At 42.1% G+C, this 19,786-nt stretch overlaps 3 protein-coding genes across 5 annotated transcripts; 1 reads left to right on the forward strand and 2 right to left on the reverse strand.

The window, feature by feature from the left end:
* Positions 441-5,194, forward strand: LOC8070610 (uncharacterized membrane protein At3g27390). 3 transcript variants are annotated; one of them, XM_021459151.1, is made up of 11 exons: positions 441-789; positions 868-1,164; positions 1,893-2,001; positions 2,080-2,272; positions 2,360-2,496; positions 2,913-3,201; positions 3,343-3,449; positions 3,542-3,686; positions 4,093-4,291; positions 4,377-4,617; positions 4,694-5,194. In XM_021459151.1, the coding sequence occupies exons 3-11, from the start codon at positions 1,925-1,927 to the stop codon at positions 4,941-4,943; spliced, it is 1,638 nt and encodes a 545-aa protein (XP_021314826.1). In that variant the 5' UTR covers positions 441-789; positions 868-1,164; positions 1,893-1,924; the 3' UTR covers positions 4,944-5,194. The 3 variants fall into 3 exon arrangements, with proteins under 3 accessions (XP_021314826.1, XP_021314824.1, XP_021314825.1); XM_021459149.1 differs by having other exon boundaries at positions 442-789; positions 868-1,144; XM_021459150.1 differs by having other exon boundaries at positions 442-789; positions 982-1,144.
* Positions 5,524-8,395, reverse strand: LOC8070611 (very-long-chain 3-oxoacyl-CoA reductase 1). Its single transcript, XM_002454081.2, has 3 exons — positions 7,499-8,395; positions 6,491-6,560; positions 5,524-6,039 (listed from the first exon to the last, which is right to left on the reverse strand). Exons 1-3 carry the CDS (start codon positions 8,149-8,151, stop codon positions 5,782-5,784), a joined length of 981 nt encoding a protein of 326 aa, XP_002454126.1. The 5' UTR covers positions 8,152-8,395; the 3' UTR covers positions 5,524-5,781.
* On the reverse strand, positions 11,419-16,737 carry LOC8056485 (B3 domain-containing protein Os02g0598200). The gene is made up of 7 exons (XM_021460088.1): positions 15,387-16,737; positions 13,974-15,261; positions 13,505-13,774; positions 13,246-13,347; positions 12,951-13,108; positions 11,946-12,235; positions 11,419-11,858 (listed from the first exon to the last, which is right to left on the reverse strand). Exons 1-6 carry the CDS (start codon positions 16,386-16,388, stop codon positions 11,981-11,983), a joined length of 3,075 nt encoding a protein of 1,024 aa, XP_021315763.1. The 5' UTR covers positions 16,389-16,737; the 3' UTR covers positions 11,419-11,858; positions 11,946-11,980.

The raw sequence follows: 19,786 nt of genomic DNA on the forward strand, positions 1-19,786 counted from the left end.
ATGTGGAAGAACTTCTCATCAGCGCATAACACCTCGGTGACACATGGTTGTGGCCTCCCTCTCTATCTCGAAGCCACCGACCCTGAGCCTGGCGAAGAGGTCGTCACGGTTGGCCCTGTGTCAGGGTTGTTAGATGATCATAATATAGAACTTATCGTCTGACCCCCTATTAAAAAGGAATATCTTCAGATAGATTTATTACAAAAAAAAATACTCTATAATTAGTCTAGTAATATGTACATGTACATCATAGGTTATTAGTACTTTGTAATGTCTTTGATTAAAATTTAGTTTTTTGTTTGACTAATCAGAGAGCAAGTTCTTTTTCGAACGGTTGAGGTATTCAGATTATGTTATTTTGATGAATATTTCAATTCCGTTGCAAACCCACCGCCTCATCATGACTAGAAGCATACAACGGACACCAGTTATCTCCCTCCCCCTGTCTCCTTCCCACTGCCATGTGTTTGCCCAGCAAAGGCGAGACAAGTGAAGGACGCATCTGGCCGACGCGCAGTGGGCACTCCGGCACTGGCTCCTTCTTCCCTGATCCCCTCCTCTGCCTGCCTGCCCCGCCTGCTGCAGCTGCAAAGCCCCCGGCTCCGCTCTGCTCGCCAGCAGCACCAACTTCCACTTCCGCTCCACCAGCAAAGCGAGCTCCCTCCTTTTTACTCCCCAAAATCTCTGAATAAAAAATCGCGCAAGCAACCTCGCTCCGCCGGCCTCCCGCAGTTAGGTCAGGTCCCAGCCCACGCAGCATTTGACAGCGCGAGGCGATTGCCCAGTCAGGTCTGCCTTTTCTTGGTTACTTTTTCCTTTGATTTTGTTTAGTTCAAAGCCCATAACCACCGGCAATCTAACCTCCAGGCCCCGGTTCTTGCAAGCTCCTGAGTTGCTTCTGGGAGCCAGTTTCAGTTACCCTATCTCCGGTGTGGGTTTGATGAGGGGCATTCGCATTTTTTATCTTCCCGTTTTGCACAGTCTGGGGGTGGACGGCTTTGATTGGCTTCGAAGGAAGGGAGTGAGATTGTGAGAAGCCTTCGGCCAAGGTTGTCAATGGAGTCTGGGATTTGGGCATCTGTTTGGAGCTTCATCAAGTTCCTGCCTTTTTTCTTTGCGCTTCTCCTCCTGGGCATCATCAAAGGTGGACAGAACGCTTGCTCTGTCAGTCCATTCTTCTCTCCTCTTTTTTTTCTTAATAGTATGGAATGTAGTTGTATTAAAGGATGGTTTCACACCGCTGTGTATTTGTTGGTGAATTCAATCGTTCAGTTCACGTGGTGTGCTGCATTTGCTAGTCCTATGCTAAGAATGGTTGCCGATTGAGTTCTGCTTGTACTGAGCTTGGTTGCTCCTTGAAACCAATGTTGTGGGCTTCAGTAGTGAATAATTATGTAGCCTGGTTTCCTTGATTTGGCTTGCATAAATGCTCATATCGCCAATGAAGTAGTCCATTACTCCATTTATGAGTTGATATACACTCCGTTTTTGATAATAACGGAGCAAATGGTGTAGTAGATATAGGTATACCAATACTCTCTGCCAAACTTTTATCGGCAGAGAGTATTGACTTTGTGAGTATTGCTCGATCTGCCTGGTTCATTTTCTGCATTTGCAGATTTATTCATTCCATAGCTTTTACTTGTTATTTGCACAATTCTGCTTGATAGAGGCAATAGACTTATGTTTGCAGAGTTTTGCAATCAGAATATCTAGGGATATGAATTGAACTATGCGCACATGAGATTTTGGATTAATTCTAGGAAAATAGTGTTCTGATTGTAAATATTAATGGTTGAGTACTCGATAATTATTGTTGATCTCAGTTCCTTTCTTTTTTTTTTTTTGAGAATTACACAGTACATTGATTCATGCTAATCTTGCCAATCCAGGTGCTTTGTTTGGCCCATGGGCATGGCTCATCATGACAATTGGAATTTCTGCACTTATTCTAGGCTTGTGGCCTATGCATGTGATTTGGACACATTACTGCATCATCAGGTAGCGTTCGCAATCCTGAAAGGAAAGTCATGCAATGTGGTGTATTTGGATGTGCTTATCACATTTTTATGAAAGCAGAACCAAGATGGTAGGACCGGTCGTAAAGTTGCTGCTTCTTATTGCTGCAACTGCGGTTTTGGTTCTATGGCTAATAATTGGCGTCGTGGGAAGCATCCTTGCTGGTTTGACTTATGGCTTCCTAGCACCAGCAATGGCTACATTTGATGCAGTTGGGGAAGGAAAAGAAAAGCCACTTGTTCACTGTTTTTTGGTACAATATACTTGTAATGGTTTCATTTTGATATCTGTTTTGTGTGTACAATACCTGTTTCACATGGTTAGCTAACTGGAAATGCAGGATGGAACATGGAGCACTATCACAGGAAGCTGTACAGTAGTCAGGGACGTGAAAGACATGTTGGTGCACTCATATTTTTCAATCATGGATGAAGTTCGTCTTCATGCACCTCCCGATGGCAAGCCATATGAGATAAGGTCTTAGGTCTACTTTCTTTCTGTTAATGTTTTCAGCCTTTTTCATTCTTCCTTATAACTATATGTGTTAACAAGTGAGTAGCAATTGTACTAAATGAGTCATTACCTTCATCTGGTACTCTAATTAAAATATATTGTCTGTTTCTTATCTTGGTTAGCTTTTCTTGCACATCATAAACAGTTCGGGTTAACAATACACTATGATGTAGTCACAAGAAAGACAAGAAATACACAATTAATTCATACTTGAGAACTCGCTTTAAAAAGAAATGATATGGGGGAGTGTCCCGTGTAAATTGAAGTTCAGTATCCTTTTAAATCTTGATCTGATTGCTAATATTTAAACACCCTTGTAGTGATTTTGTTTTAGTTGAGGAATTCTGCATGGCACAAAATAATTAACTTTGTATCCCCAGATTGCTACAAATTCCTGGTGCAATATTTGCTGCTGCTTGTGGGCTTGTAGTGGATGCAATAATGTTCACACTAATTGCCTTGTACAAGTTCCCTGTTATGCTATTCAAAGGATGGAAGCGGTTGATTGAAGATCTTGTTGGCAGAGAAGGACCTTTTCTTGAGACAGCTTGTGTGCCTTTTGCTGGTCTTGCAATTCTTCTCTGGCCATTTGCAGTTATAGGAGCCTTTCTAGCCTCTGTTATCTGCAGTGTTCCTTTTGGTGCATATGCTGCTGTGGTGGTTTATCAGGTATTGACAAATCTTTTTGGACTGGCAACAGAAAAATATCATTTATAGCATAAAGTTAGTATTATGATGAAATATTACCTGATTTAGCATGATAGATGTGGAGGCGTGAAGCTTACAATTGCAATCTTGTTTATGTGGCAGGAATCCTCACTTTTCTTGGGACTGTCTTATGTAATATCATCAGTATCCATCTTTGATGAATATACAAATGACGTACTTGACATGGCACCAGGATCTTGCTTTCCTAGGTACAAATGGTTTTTATTCTGTACCCAAATGTTGTCCTTGAATTGTACACCGAGTAATACAAGTTACTCAAAATTTCACTTTCCATGACTAGGTTTAAATATAGGAAAGATGAAGCTTCCTCACATGGTGGTTCTCTCTCGAGGCCTGCTTCATCCAGCCTCAAGCATGATGGAAAGAAAGCTCCTCAGCGTGTAACATCATTTAAAAGTAGCTTTGATGAGTTCAATCCATTCAAGGTAATCTTTTTCTGGAAAACTGGCAAAAGAAATTTCACTGTGTTCCCAGTACATAAAAATTCTCTATACTGACACTGGCCCATGCTCCATTTAGATTACTTTCATTGTATTCTACTCCCTCCATTCCAAAATATAAGATGTTTTGACTTTTCTGGATACATAGCTTTTGCTATGCACTTAGATATACACCGTGTTATACATAACAAAAGCAATGTATCTAGAAAAAGGCAAAACTTCTTATAATTTGGAACTGAGGGAGTATTATGGTGGAGCTACACTTTTTGTAGAGTTTAAATATTATACATTTATACTATGAGATTTTATAATCTCTTTTAAAATTCAAAAGCATGCTATGATTCTTTGGTGTTTGGTTGTGCAGTATAACTGATTTAGATGTGCTGTTTAGTTGCTAGATCACCTTTTCATGGAGTGTAAGCACCGTGGCAAGGATATGGTCGCTGAAGGAGTGATAACCCCAAAAGATATAGAAGGAACAAAGGCAGGCAAAGCCAGCACTGGAGTACTTAATGTGGGGTTACCAGCATATGTTATCCTTAAGGCACTCCTCCGATCTGCTAAAGCCAATTCTGATGGTCTGATTCTAAGTGAGTAAGAGTACCTTTCTTCACCGCTAAAAGAGGTTTATTGTACCTATTATTGACCTGCAAGACTTTCCTGTGAAATATGCAGGTGATGGATCTGAGATAACATCTGACAATAGGCCTAAGAGTAAAATCTTTGAGTGGTTTTTTGACCCTCTGATAGTCATCAAAGATCAAATCAAAGCTGAAAACTTCACAGAAGAAGAGGAAGCATACCTTGAGAAGCAAGTTCTCTTGATAAGTGATCAAAAGCGCATCAAGGAGAACCTCATTCGGCTTCCACCATTGAGTGAGCGAAAGCAAGCAGAAATAGAAGCATTTGCTCGGAGGTACTTCCTTTCATCCCTCCTTTTCAATCACTAAAGAAAAACTAGCCCTTTCTGACCCCGCTGATCCTACTGCAAGGTTGCAAGGGATCACAAAGTCGATATCAAGGTACCCCACAGCCAAGCGCCGCTTCGATGCCCTTGTTAAGGTTCTTTCAGAAGAGCTTGCGAGGACAATGGGTGGTAATCAATCTGCCAATGGGTCTCAAGTCCGGAAGATGAAAAGTGGCATCGTCCGAATGCTTAGCCAGAGATCACTAGGGAAAACAACAGGCATCCGTGAAGATGATCATGAGGCCCAGCTGACAAGTGATGGTTTCACTTCATGATGTTTTGGAGGTGTTCAACTGTAACCTTAGTTTTGATGTGTTTGGAGATGTTCAACTGTAACCTTAGTTTGAAAAGGATGTGATACCCTTTCTGTGTTATTTTTGCTAACTGGATACAAAGAACTGACACTTCTGTATGAAGAGTTTAGCCTCAACCATTCTCGAGGATGAGTTGTTTGTTTTGAGAACTGTATCTGGACAACACTGTAGTAATACTTTGTAATAGAAAGAAAAAGATTTGATTCGCACTAGTACCACCGGTTAAATGCCCACGTTCGTTCCTGCTGAATTGGATGCCCGACGAACATTTTTACAGTTCTTGGCCCGCACAAGGCTGTCTTTGCGTGCTTGTGTTCAGTTATTTGCAGAAAATTCCATAAACAGTTACAAATGATCTAACACTGCCGAAAACCAGTTACAAATGATCTAACACTGCTGAAAACGATAGTTCAAGACAAATGGAGAAGCGAGAGTATTGAATTCTCCATAAACAGCACTATCATGAGGTTTTAGTGTGGCAAACTTTGTTTACAGAAAATTCCATTTGAAGTCATGTGTGAGCAGAGAAACTTCACAAAAATGTCAAATGGTTCAGAAAACCAACTTTGTTACACAACTTCTTCAAGTTAATTCCATTCATCATTATCGTATTAGTGTTACATTTTGAATTGAGGAATCATAGTTTTTAACATCATAACCGTGGATGGAACAATGACATTCTCGATTCTTAACAGATTCAGGAGGCAATGGTAGCTAATAAAGTGACTATAGCAAGGCACATGTCTGCTACAGGTGATGAGGAAATGTGCGACTCTGAACATGCATTCTGAAACGTCGATCACAGTGACTTCTTCTTGGCATCCTTGGCCAGCCCCTTCTTGCGGATCTTAATGCACATGCCCAGGCGCACGCTGTCGATAAGGGACTCGGGAAGAATGGAGATCAAGAACCACAGGACAGAGTGTGGCCAGTATGGTGTGCACCTAGGTTCGTATCCAATGTGACGAACAGCGGCACGAGCATAGGTGTCAGCAGATGGAACCAGGAAGGAAGACTTCCTGATGGATGCCATCTTTGTCGCCACATATAGGGGCACCTGAATAGATTGAAGAAGTTGAGTGCAAAAGATCATAGGGAGTACAGCATATTACTGACAAGGCCGATGCAATTACCCAAAAGCACTAAATCTCCAATTCATCAAGAAGCATTATCAAAAGGTAGGCACAAATCAGTTCAACAGATAAACAAGCTTCACCAAGTTTAGTAGAACACGTGAAATGATGATTCAAGATGGTTAATTTAGAAGTTTGGAAATTTCAGAACCACTTCAGTTTGTGAGGACTAACATGAAACAACCTAGAGTGGTTCATCAGAATTTCTTTTAGTTCTTTATAAAGAGAAAAGAGATGCAGAAACTATAGTTGAAATAAAAAATTGGAATTTAGTGAGAGCCAATAAATCATTTCAACAACACAAAACTAAGTTAACTGTAGAAATGATTGATAATTCAAGACAAGATACATTTGATGCAAAGGGAGATTTGTTACCTGGCATTGCACATCAATACCCTTGCTCTTGTACTCGACATAGAGGCATCTTGAGAATTGGTCAACGTACCTGGGAAATATAGATAACATTATTTTTAGCATGCGCTTAGTAAGTTGAAGGGAATGTGCGCATCTGCCTAATTACAGTTATTTTTTAAAAAGAATTACACTGTACAGACTCAAACCCTCACAACACATGCAGTCACCCCCTGTGATGTGAAAGATTCCATCATGTTAGCATTTTTCAGCTAAGTATGTAGTGCATAACACAAAGATACACAAACAAAATAGGTGGTGAATTGCTCATTTTACAGCTGTTGCGTGCATCTATGTTACATGGCAATAATTGATTGTTTATCAGTTTTCAAATCTTCATCCAATATGTACTAGATCACAGGATAATACAGCCCAACTATTCCATGAGCTCTAATAGTTGCAAGCAGAATGGAAATTTTAGACCAACTCAACAGAACATCACAAAAGTTATTTTTAGTTCTTAGTATGTATGTATACAGAAATTAGTATGCCTAACCGTTTAGTCCTTTGCTTATGTGTAGCTTACTGATTGCAGTTAGCTATCTTTTCATTTCCCCTAAGGAGAAGGATCATACGTCAGATCTGGACATTTCAAGTAATCCTAGACTGATGTAATTTCAGTACCCCAACTAATTCTAGTATCTGAATGGACATCTAACTAACTCCCCCTATGATTGCATCATAATCTGGCATAACCAACACGCAAGCTAAGAATTCACACCGAAGGCGTTTCCTCTAATCCCCGATCCTAGTGTTGCTATAACTATAATAGTTCCCAAACCAAGTAGGCAAGTACAGACAGGCAAGAAAGACGTGCTCCTTTGTTCTCAATCAGTCAATCTTACTTTCACTACCGCCATCTATCCTAAAATCGAGCCAATTTAAGCTACTTCATGTACAACTGCGGCTGTTAATAATAGCAAAGGATACGAAGGAAGCAGTAATTCGAGAGCAGGAAACCGGAGAACTCACGCTTTGGTGGCGGCGTAGACGGAGTAGAGCGGATCGGAAGGCACGACGGAGGCGGCGCCGGAGCCGATGTTGACAATGGCGCCGCGCTTCCTCTCGACCATGCCTGGCAGCACGGCGTGCGTGACCCGCGTGACGCCCTCGACGTTGATCCGGATCAGGCTGCGCATCAGCTCCTCGTCCACCTCGTGGAAGTAGCGCGCGTACGGGTAGGACAGCCCGGCGTTGTTGACGAGCACGCCCACGTCGAGGCCCCGGATGGAGTCCTTGAGCGCCTCGACTCCTGCCGCCAGCCCCTCGCTGGCGAAGTCGAGCACGAAGGTCCGCACCTCGGGGACCTTGGGGTGCTTGGCCTTGATCTCGGCGGCGACGGCGGCCAGCTTCTCCGGGTTGCGGCCGACGAGGACGAGCCCGAGCCCCGCGGCGGCGAGGCGGAAGGCGATGGCGCGGCCGATGCCGTCGGTGGCGCCCGTCACGACGGCCCAGGCGCCGTAGCGGCGGCGCAGGGGCTTCCCCGGGCGGAGGAACGCGGCGTAGACCCAGAGCGCGAAGCGGACGGCGGCGCGGAGCGCCACGAGGAAGCCCACGGCCGCCAGCGCCAGCGCCCACGCCGGCTGCGCGCGGAGGAACTCGGCGTGAGCGCACGTGCCGGCCATGGCTGGCGTCGTCGGATTTGGGGGGAGCTGGACTGGAGGACGGAGCAGGATCACTGGCCGGTCGATGCGATGCGGTGCGGTGTGCCTGTGCCCGGGACTTATAAGGGGGACGGCCTTTCTCCCTCCGGAGCGGGGATGGTGGTGGGTGGAACTGGTGTACCAAGACTAACCGAACGCGAACTGAAACCTCTCCTCCGTAGAGTGGAGTTCGTATCGAGGGACAGATTTCAAATTGGATTTTAAGAAGTTCTGGCAGTGGTATTTTTATTAGAGAAAAAATTATAAAGTTAGATAAATATTCGTGGCCGGCTTGATTGCATTTTCTTTTAGAGGACGACTTTGGTTGCACTTTTTTTTTTAGAGGAGTTAGAGGACCGACTTTGATTGAATTTCCAACAGACAATTTTCAAATTTGATTTTTATAAGAAGCTCTTGTAATCTTTGTAGTGTACAGTGGTACTATACTACTCTTATTATATAGAAATAAAAAAATGAATAAATATTCGTTGTGGAATACAGAAAAAAACATTGACGGGATGGTCTTATAAAATAGCATAAAAAAATGGAGTCAAAGTAGCAATCTTTAGATGGGATGGACCATAACATAGCAGGGGCCAGGGGGAGGGTTTGTTTAATTATACTCAAAATTTAAAAAAAATTAAGATTTTGATCGCATCGATTTTTATGACATATATGCATGGAGCATTAATTATAGATAAAAAATAACTATTTATATAATTTATTTGTAATGTTTGATATGAATCTTTTGAGCATATTTAGTCTATAATTTGACAATAATTACTAGATATAAAGAAAAATGTTACATTAGCAAAATCTAAACGAATTTTAGATCTAATCGAGGCCTAAAGTACATGCTACACACAACCTCCCTCGCGCCACACTCTTTGGACACGTCAAATTCGTCGACGGAAACCGTTGACGTGCTTGGTAGGCTCACCGCCAAGCCAGTCAGCCGATTTGCGTGCGGAGACTGCGAACTGAATCTCAAGAAGAACCGCGACCGCGACCTGCGACCAGCAGCGGGCAGCGGCAGAGAATAAAGCGCAGGCGGAGACTGCGAACTGAATCTCAAGAAGAACCGCGACCGCGACCTGCGACCAGCAGCGGGCAGCGGCAGAGAATAAAGCGCAGGTGCATCCGGAGGCCGCCGGAGCAGCTCAGTTTTTGAAATGGTAGTACTTTCGTTTTTATTTGATAAACATTATTTAATCATTGAGTAACTTGCTTAAAAGATTCATCTCGTGATTTACAGATAAACTGTACAGTTAGTTTTTATTTTCGTCTATATTTAATACTTCATGCATGTGGCGTAAGATTCGATGTGACGGGGAATTTTGAAAAGATTTTGGTTTTCAGGGTGAACTAAACAAGGCCTGAGGCCTTATTTTTTCAAATTCTCCGTCACATCAAATCTTTAGACGTATGCATAGAGTATTAAATATAGATAAAAAGAAAAACTAATTGCACAGTTTGATCGGAATTGACGAGATGAATCTTTTGAGCTTATTTAGTTCATAATTGAACAATATTTGTCAAATACAAACGAAAATGCTACTATTCCTATTTTGTAGAATTTTTTGGAAGTAAACAAGGCCCGAGTCCACGGTGCACCGGGGGCATCTTGGGCCTTGTTTAGTTCACCCTGAAAACCAAAAAGTTTTCAAGATTCTCCGTCACATCGAATCTTGTGGCACTTGCATGAAACATTAAATATAGACGAAAGCAAAAACTAATTACACAGTTTAGCTGTAAATCACGAGACGAATCTTTTGATCCTAGTTAGTCCATGATTGGATAATATTTATCACAAACAAACGAAAGTGCTACAGTACCGAAAAGTTTTCACTTTTCGGAACTAAACAAGGCCTTGGCTCCGCTGTACGTACGTGGAGAGGCCGAGAGGTGCTGACTATGATGGGGACAGCGGGGCTGGCAGGGAGGTTGGGTTGATGAGCTGAAATTAAAGACACCGTTGGGGATGTGGTCGCCCGGTGGCGGTGGCGGGCGGAATTCCCAAACCCTCTGCACAGCACGGGCACGGCCGCCCTGCTCGGTGCACGGTGCTCGCTGTCCGTCGAGTCGAGTTTTTTTTTTCTCTTTTTTGAAAATTTTATAAAACTTTCGTTGCAACCAAAAAGGTTACACACAGAAGGTCATGTTACCTCAATTAAAGCTTTTTATCACGTTTATGATCTTACACGTAGGAGAATGAGCAAAAGCCTAACAAGAAAACAAGCCTGAATTTGAGATGCTTGCACGCCTAGCCCTATTTGCCGAAGTGTTTTTTTTCTATCAATCTTGATCATAAAGAAGCCATTCATTTTTTTTATGTCCTATGTTTCCGTAATAATAGAACGTAGCGACCAATATCTATAATGCTCACGTGAGGATTTAGCTTGCACGGGAGAAGCCACTATCTGATTGTAGATCAAGAGCAGCAGCTAGCTTGGCAAAAAAAAAAAAGTACCTGATTGTAGATCAAGAGCAGCAGCTAGCTTGGCAAAAAAAAAAAAAAAAAAAAAAAAAAGAGGCATCGTGCACTCGTGCTGACTGCTGAGACGTCCAGCGGCCAGCGGGGACCGGGGAGTGGCGTGGCGTGGCGAGGCGGTGCCGGGCACTGGCATGGCAGCATTAACGCACGCGCGGCGCGGCCTCATAAAACCGGGGCTTCAATCCAGGCAGGGGCAGGTGGCAGAGGGAGAGGGGATGGATCAATGCGGGCGGCTAGCAGTAGCAGTAGCAGCGCGTGGGCGTTGGGCAACCCACCGGCGCGGACGGAGACGCCGACTCGAGTCTTGTCGCCGCGAATCGTTTAGCGATGACGTCGCTTCCGTAATCAGAAACGGGCTTGTTGCATGGTGTGGATCAGTGGATGGTTTGGTTTGGTCCAGCGCGTCCGCGCGCGAGCGCGACGTTCAGCGCCGCCGCAACTGTGCCTTTTTCTTTCCAGTGTTTTTCCACTGTCTCCACGGCACAGGACAACAGATGCGATGCCAGCATCTGTGGCTTTTATTTGAGGACAGCACGGACGTACTAACCCTGTCCCTGTGTGTGCTATCACTGTCACGGAACAACGGAAGACCCATTTACAAGGTTTATTATTATTACTTTGTATTATTAGTTGATCGTCGTCACTGATGTAAAACCATCACAGTCCATGCATCGCTGCGGTTCATCAACATCCTTGTATCTTGTCGCAACTCGACAAAGTATATCAAGGATTTTAATTAGGTGTAAACGAATCCATAGAGGCAAGAACAATAGTAGTACATTATATTATATATCGAGATCTTTATCAAGTTCAGTCATGCAGCAGGGTCGAAATATTCACCCGGATCAAGCGCGGCAAAGAGCAAAAGGGACCCTGTGGCCAGCACATGTTGTCATATGGCTACAGCGTCACGGTTCGTGGTTATGGTTACACACTAGTACACTAAATAGAACAAACGAAGTCATTATATATGGACTGATAAATATGATGACAGGTGCAGGTGCAGTCCCAGGCTCTCAGCCTGCCTGACTTCGTTCTATGATGTGGATCGTCAAAAGTTCACCAGTCACTGGCCACGCAGAAACGCCAGATCCACATGGTTTTCCCACGACTTCCTGCAAAAAAAAAAACGGCAGATCCCCATGGTATTCACAAGATCCGCCTGGTAGTTCGGCTGAAGCATGCTTCCTGAGGCCTGCACCCGCAAGTCGCAAAGGGTCATTAGGGAAAGAACAGAAGAGTCAGCTATACTATCAACTGATTGACACAAAGTTCAGCCCACCTAAGAGAAGAGAAGTGTTCAGACGAAGCGGGGTTTCAAATTTTACCACACATCCGGACAGAGTACACCGGCTCATCATCCTCTGACTCCTTAATAAGCTCGCAGACATCCCCAGTCTGGAGGTTGTTTGCTGCGACAAAATGTTTCCAGCCCGCCGTGAAGCCCACAAATATTGGGTTGTCATGGTAAATAATAGGCCATAATCTCTTCATGGGGTCCTTCAGCATTACAACATCCCAATGATGCCTTCTCTGTCTAATAACTGCACTGGAAAGCGACTTGGATAGGCCCTGGGGTAATATTGATCAGAAACACCTTTAGCGATGTGATCAAAAACTTAACTACAATAAGAACTTAAAACTGTGAACAGGTGAATGAGGCCAACGAAGCAGCAAGACGGAATGATCTAATAGACCCAACAAATAAGAGCGGAACTGTTATCAGAACAATATTTAGAGAAATAAAATCTAATATCGCTAGACATCAATACTTATTACTGCATACTCTATAGCAGTCTTAAAACTAATGTTCAGTGCTACAAATCCGCACACCATGATCTCAGCAGACCAGCATGTTTTACAACCTCCTACTGAGGGATTTGGCCAACTAGAAAGATTATGAACTTCAGGCCCAAACCCTATAAGTATCAAAAAGGCGATACTCTACAGTTTTTAAACAGTTCAAGTGATGCTAGAATTGTGACCCCATTAAGTCGTATGCTTCCATTTGCACAATCCCTCTCCACCTTCAACCCTACATCATCATGGCCACAATAACAACCATTCATTGCTCAAAACCGTCAGCAATTGAATAATTAGTGAATATTGTTTTGCCTGCGGTCGCTGGTTGGGGTTTTTGGCATTGGGGTTTTTGGCGAGTCCTTGGGGAGCAAGAGGACTCCATAATTATATTCCTTTGTGCAAGGATGATTGCACCAATACAAAAGTACAAAAGATATACAGACATTAGTGAAAGAAGACTATTCATTGAATCTGCACAACTCACAAGCCATTTCTGAGTGGTATCAGGAATGCATAGTTGCGAGTTGATCTCTGGTGGAGAATGATAATCCAGCTCCAGAATTTTGTCCTTCATAGGCAACAAAGGCTCTGGGACCTCAGTGTTACTAGGCATTCTACCTTCCTGTTTGGAGAAACAATGTTCTGCATGCATTAATCCAACAGACTAATCAGAAACATGTTATCCAATTGGAACCCACTCTTTAATTTTATATACAAACAAAACAAGTTACCCACTCTTTAATTTTACATTGAAACAAAACAAGATAAAATAAGCTCACCTGATTCATTGGCACGTACAACAATGTTGCGACTTTTGCTGCGTACACTGCTCCTCACTGGCTCCACTTGATCCATTTGGGTTTCAAATTGAACAGGAGTTCCTACAAAACATAGATTCAAATAGTATGCTATAAACAACAATTATCTCCACAATAAACAACCAAGAGAATTTTAAAAGAAAAAACAATTGAAGTAATAATACTAGAAAGTTTTTTCTTGTGAAATAATAATACTAGAAAGTTAAGAGCACATCCCCACCTTTTTCATTGACATTATGTTCGATCTCTATCATGCTACTGCTGCATTTGGATATTTCGTCAGGACTTGAGGTTTTCTCAATGGGCCCTATGAACATTGATTCAATAAAGGCACAACTTCCTTCAGACCCAATAGGGGTTAGTCCTGTTGCACCATCCTTACCCGGAACTACAGGGTTCGCACACAACGGGGCATTGTTACTTTGGCTATGTACAATGCTTCCCATAGGTTCCAATCGTTCCCCTTTTGCTTCAAGTAGAACAGAAGCACCTGTAGAATTATATAAATTAGTTATTTCTACTACAAAAATCATTTACCTCCACGATAAACTCTTTTTTCAATGAAACAAGACAGCTCGTATCCACCTCAATCCATGTGTATTGGAGTGGATTAGGATGTAAGTTAGTTTAATTTCCAGCACACGTGGATTGAGGTAGCAATCATAAAAAAATTATGAGATGAATCAGACCTCCATCTTTCTCATTGATGCTATAGTCGATCTCTGTCCCATCATGTCCGCAATTGGTTACTCTGTCAGCACTTGATGGTTCTTTGATGGGCATGGTGAATAATGGTTGGACACATTCATGATTGCCCTCGGAACAAATGTACTCATCTACAGGGTTTAGTTCAATTGAACCATAACCATCAACCAACATGCTATCATTTTTTTGTGGGTTTTCAGGTTTAATCGGTACAGTGCAATCAAGAGATGCTTGATTGTTCACAACATCCTTCCTCCACTTCTCCAAGCAGCGAAAACCTCCAGGAGCTTCATATTTTCTGTAAAGGTTTTGGATAATGTCCGTCTTGCTATGATTATGATAATCTATCACAGGCGTGATAGAATCTAAAGGAACGACATTTGTTCTTTGTTTTCTTCCTAAATCTTCATCTGAATCATGTAAATCTAAGAGAGCTGTAGAAGTTATAATTATTTGAGATCTTGTTTTTCCTTCGCTGCATGTTGTTGAAATGGACTTGGTTCCGCACTCAATTTCAGGGGAACTCCCCTTCTCGTCACCTAGTACAACTGAGGGTCCATTCCCAATGCCACTCTGAGCTCTTATAGGGCCTTCGTTGGTATTAACAGCCACAAGACTTGTATCTGAATCTGCAACTGATGTGGCTAGCTTCATTGTATCCCCATTTTCATGCTCTAAAGGTTCAGAATCTTCAGAATCTATAAGCGTAATTAGTGTTTTTCCTTTGCTGCACAGTGGAGAAGTACCCTTTGTTTTGCACTGTGGATCAATCGATTTTCCATTGTTATCTTGTGCCATTACTCCAGATCCAACCACATGTTCAACTTGTTTAGGGTCATTTTTTGTATTGCAAGTCACATGACATGTTTGAGGCACTTTGGTCCTGGGACATTCGCCAGAAACATAGTAGCCATCATCTATGTTTTGTGAACTACCATCGGTGATGACCAAGTCATCAGGTGGCATATTACTCCATGCCTGTTTCTTTCTTCCACCTTTATTTGTGCTCTCAGGATTGAAGTCTACTCTTTCACAAGAGTCTGTACGGAAAACCCGCACAGAAAATGTACTCTCTGCAATATACTCGAACAACAGAAATTCACCCCATTTAATCAAATGGTTTGAAACAAAAATATCCCATCCCTGATGAAAAACAAGGGTTTCAGCCACCTTCGATACCAGGACCTTTGAACATTTTCCCTCTGAATCTTTAAGGTATACAAGTTGATTAGTCAAATACTCCAATCTGGGTGCAACAGTTGGTGGTATCACCTGCACAAATACAAAGAAAAGAAAAGAAAATAAAATGATACTATAATGAATCCAGACATGTCAAAGAAAATGATATAGCACGACAGCAAAACTGTAATGGAAAGCAGCAAGAAACAAAATCATACCAGAAATTTCTCGGAATTGTTGCGTATGAACTTTAAAAAAGCAATGGGAGCCTGATTATTCTTTTCCTTGCCACCGCTAATTTTTTCCATTTCCTTCACCCTGCCACTGTGAATCTTATCACTATCATTGTACCGCATCCTCTTTTTTTCCTTCAATAGTGTGTGTGCTAATTTCCTCTTCCTTATTTTATAGTTAGAGCCACTTGATGTATCCATCTTCTCGTTGGATACATCAAGTGACACATTTCTCCTATTCTGTCTGTCATGTCTCATCTTAATCTCCACACTCTCAGTGGTCCTCATTTTCTTCTCTTTAACAGCATATGTGATTGGCGCGGTCTCCTTCTCACTGTTGGTATTGCTTGGCCTTTTCCTTTTCTTTTCTTTATCACAAAATGTTGTGGACACCTTCCCCTTGTTCACTCCACTGTCATGATTCCTCATCTTGCTGTCAGCAGCCTGCATCTTCTTCTCTCGGTGTGTTTTGTTCAGCTTTTCCTTATTCCTCTCCTTATCAGATAATGTGGTGGACACCTTCTTGCTCTTCACCTTAGTCTCATAATAGTTACTCATAATCCTCCCTTCCTCACCATCATCCCTTTGCATATTCTTCCTAATGCTGGCATTAATAAGAAGTTTTTTCTTCCTCTCTCTCTCAAGTTTTTTCCTCCTCGATGTAACCGTCCTTTTCTTGTCCAGGTCAACACCCATCATCTTCTTCTTGCTGCTGGTTTTGTTCAGGTCATGGTCACCCTTTTCCCTCCCCTTCTCAGATGATGCGGCAGGCACCCTGCTCTTCTTTATCCTTTGGTCGCCATTCCGTATGTCCCTGTCCTTTCCATGGTTGGCATTGTACAGATGATCCTTTTTCTTCCTCTTCTCTGTGAAGGCATCAGCGGACCTCTTCGTGTTCTTCACCACAGTGTCACCATGCCGCACCTCATCGTTGGCTCTGTCGTGACTCGGCTTCCGGCGGGCCGAATCAGGAGCAGAGCCGATCATCCCCACCGAGATTTCGTTTCCTCCTCCCCCACCGGCGGAGCCAAGGCCCGGCCACCCTGGGCAGCTGGCCGGGCTCCCACGGTACAGCAGAGGCGGGAGGGGAGAGGGAGGTGCGTACGCAGGGTCGCCGGCCGGTGCGCGGAGGACGGAGGCGAGGGCGCGAGGCGACTGGCGATACGGGGAGGGGGAGCCGCCGCCGAGCCTGGGACTGCCCCTCCGTCGCTGGACGCCGCCGAGGGGGAGCCGCTCCGATCCCTGGGACCGAGCCTCAGCGCGAGTGGGGGAAGGAGCAGAAGATCTGCGTTGAGGGACGACGGACGAGTCTGAGCGGCGCTGCGAGGAAGATGGAGCGTCGGATTTTTAGTTAGGGCCTTGTTTAGTTCCTAAAAATTTTACAAAATTTTTCAGATTTCCCATCACATCGAATCTTTAGAGACATGCATGAAGTATTAAATATAGATAAAAATAAAAACTAATTGCACAGTTTGGTCGAAATTGACGAGATGAATCTTTTGAGTCTAGTTAGTTCATGATTGGACAATATTTGTCAAATACAAACGAAAGAGCTACAGTGTCGATTTTGCAAAATATTTTAGAACTAAACAAGGCCCTCGTTCAATCCGCGAAAAAATTTGGCGTTTATATATAATAATTATTGTTCAATTGTACAGATTAACTAGACTCAAAAAATTCATCTCGTAAATTATAGATAAACTGTGTAATTAATTTTTATTTTTGTCTATATTTAATGCTCCGTGCATACGTATAAAAATTCGATGTGACGGAAAATCTTGAAAAATTTTGGAACTAAACAAGGCCTAGTCATAAGGCCAAAAGAAGACAGTCAGGTAATAACAAGCTTGGTTTTTTCCCACACTCTTATACCAAATTTATGAATTTGTTGAGTTGTACGGTAACATCTTAAACAAAAAACCATGTATATTTATTAGTAAATATATTATTCCCACCATCCTAAAAAAAGTCCTTCATAGGATTCAGATTTATCTCTAAATACTTGATGTTATAGCATCTCAGCGTATCTTTTTCTTTTTCTAGTATATTTTTCTCTTTTCTCAGTACATCTCTTCTTTTTTCTATGCATCATACTTTTTTCACTCCACAAAAAATTTTTGTGGCCTAACCTATAAGGTCATCCATTTTAGGGCGAAGAAAGTGTATAGAATTAATATATAGCTTTACTTTTACATAGTAATTTTAATGAAGTGTAGATCAATATGTCGGTGCTCACTAGAACATTCTTTTCCAAGCGAAGAATGAAATAATTTTATTAAGTCCTTGTTTAGATATAGTCGGATTCGCATCAATCCACATGTATTGGGGTGGGTTGGAGTGAAACTTGAACTAAATTCCACCCTAATCTACTCCAATACATGTGGATTTAGGTGAATCCGACAACATCCAAACGATGCCTAATAGATATATGAAAACGACAACAAAGCATAAACACCAACGATTTCTCCCAATCACTCCCGTCTAACGTGCATGCGCTGCACATTGTGATTGCTTGTTTGATGCCCACCTTCTCCCTTGTCACCACATCTGCTTGATGTCGCCTGCCCACTTTCCTCCATTTTGCCATCGTGCCCGCGTGGCCATACTTGGGAGTCACATGCTTGGCCATATTTTTAGATGTTACAACATGTTGTACCTACATATATCTCTCTCTCCCTCTCTTTGCCTCGTTGAGGTCCAAACCGTATGACATGATGCGAGGTGAATACCACGTTCGCACTTTATCGAGCATATATATGTAGTATGTTGTTGACCATATGTGTATGAAAAAGGATGCAATATAAGATGCATGCAACATTCTGATAAAAAAGTATTGATACAATGTTAGGATAGAGTTATTGCAACATCACTATAACTGATGCGAAGGTCGCGTAAAGATGGTGATATTTGGGTAGAAAGCGTGCCATAGAATGGCTAATTCATAGCAAGTCAAGTGATGCGCATAATGACCAAAACATCATACTGCAAGGTGAGGTGGAGGATAGAGGTAAGCTAGCTTGGCGGTTGTCAACCAGCTAAACACACTTTTAAAAAAAACAGCTAAACACAGGATCCAACGCTCTTTACATGTAGATGCATGTCTTTGATTCTTGTGAAAAAATAAGAAAAGGTGTGGGTGGGTAGAGGATAACAAATGAGTCATGTGTAATAAAATACTATATATAAAGCACGTGAAGAGCAAATCTGTTATATGAGTTTGTCTCTAAACTTGTGTGAAAAAGTAGGTGGGGGAAACGTTGCTCTAATAATAACTTAATGCTTGTCTTAACTATTAACTCTAGACTAAAATCTACCTTCTCTGTCCACGAAAAAATCAATTTCTAGAATTGTTCTAAGTCAAACTTTTTAAATTTTGACAAAATTTTTAGAAAAAATGCTAAGATTTATGGTATCAAATTAGTATTATTAGATTTATCATAGAATATACTCCCTCTATCCCTGAAAGCTGCAACTTCTAGAGTTGTCATAAGTCAAACTTTTAAAACTTTGACCAAATTTATAAAAAAAACACTAAAATTTATAGTACCAAATTAATACCATTAAATTTATCATAGAATATATTTTCATAAGATATTCATTTTATGTCATAAATATTGATGCTATTTTCTATAAAGTTGATCAAAGTTAAAATAGTTTGACTGACACGGATTCTAGGTGTTGAATCTTTCATGGACAGAGGGAGTATTTCGATAAGATGCGCATTTTATGTTATAGATGTTATTATTATTATCTATAAAGTTAGCCAAACTTTAAATAATTTGAGTGTTACGGATTTTAAGAATAGATTCTTACATAGACGGAGGGAGTAATAGGTAGAGGAAAATATTGGTTATCATAGGATCCTCCGTCACATAGCTACTCTATAATGGCTACGTGACTATTGTGCTTGGTTTGTATCATGAAACCATCCAAAATCATCGGACCAAACTCTAACCCTAAGGCCAGTCTCAATGCATGTTTCGTGAGAGTGTCATGCACATTAAATAGGATGCCACATAAGCAAAATTGCTGACTTGGCAGGATCATTAAATGAAGGAGTTTCATCAGATGAGAGAGGAGTTTCATCCTCATAAAACTCCTGTGGCTCGGTTACCTAGTTTGTAGTCTTGGTAACTGTGTCATGAAACTATGCATTGAGGCTGACCTAATCGAAGTGTTTGGTTTGTGTCTTTGGAATGGAGTCATCCGTCTCCAAACCACTTTGCCAAGTCCAACGAAAAGGCAAAGTATCTCGAACGAATTCATTCCTTTGGAAAGCACCGGATGACCTGTTTCAGGTGGCAGCAAGCACCAAAGGCCAAAGTGCAAACGTGACCTTTGCGTCTCTGACCATCTCCCGTGTTTCCGGGTCAACGTCTCAACGA

The sequence above is a fragment of the Sorghum bicolor genome, chromosome 4, assembly GCF_000003195.3.
Source record: "Sorghum bicolor cultivar BTx623 chromosome 4, Sorghum_bicolor_NCBIv3, whole genome shotgun sequence".
NCBI classification, from domain to species: domain Eukaryota; kingdom Viridiplantae; phylum Streptophyta; class Magnoliopsida; order Poales; family Poaceae; genus Sorghum; species Sorghum bicolor.

Coding starts and splice junctions, on each gene's coding strand:
- LOC8070610 (XM_021459149.1), top strand. CDS start 1,057: ATGGAGTCTGGGATTTGGGCATCTGTTTGGAGCTTCATCAAGTTCCTG. Junction 2,002..2,079: donor ACACATTACTGCATCATCAG/GTAGCGTTCGCA, acceptor TTATGAAAGCAG/AACCAAGATGGTAGGACCGG. Junction 3,202..3,342: donor CTGCTGTGGTGGTTTATCAG/GTATTGACAAAT, acceptor TTTATGTGGCAG/GAATCCTCACTTTTCTTGGG.
- LOC8056485 (XM_021460088.1), bottom strand. CDS start 16,388: ATGATCGGCTCTGCTCCTGATTCGGCCCGCCGGAAGCCGAGTCACGAC. Junction 15,262..15,386: donor ACAATTCCGAGAAATTTCTG/GTATGATTTTGT, acceptor GTATTTGTGCAG/GTGATACCACCAACTGTTGC. Junction 13,775..13,973: donor CATCAATGAGAAAGATGGAG/GTCTGATTCATC, acceptor ATAATTCTACAG/GTGCTTCTGTTCTACTTGAA.
- LOC8070611 (XM_002454081.2), bottom strand. CDS start 8,151: ATGGCCGGCACGTGCGCTCACGCCGAGTTCCTCCGCGCGCAGCCGGCG. Junction 6,561..7,498: donor GTCTACGCCGCCACCAAAGC/GTGAGTTCTCCG, acceptor TATATTTCCCAG/GTACGTTGACCAATTCTCAA. Junction 6,040..6,490: donor GTATTGATGTGCAATGCCAG/GTAACAAATCTC, acceptor CAATCTATTCAG/GTGCCCCTATATGTGGCGAC.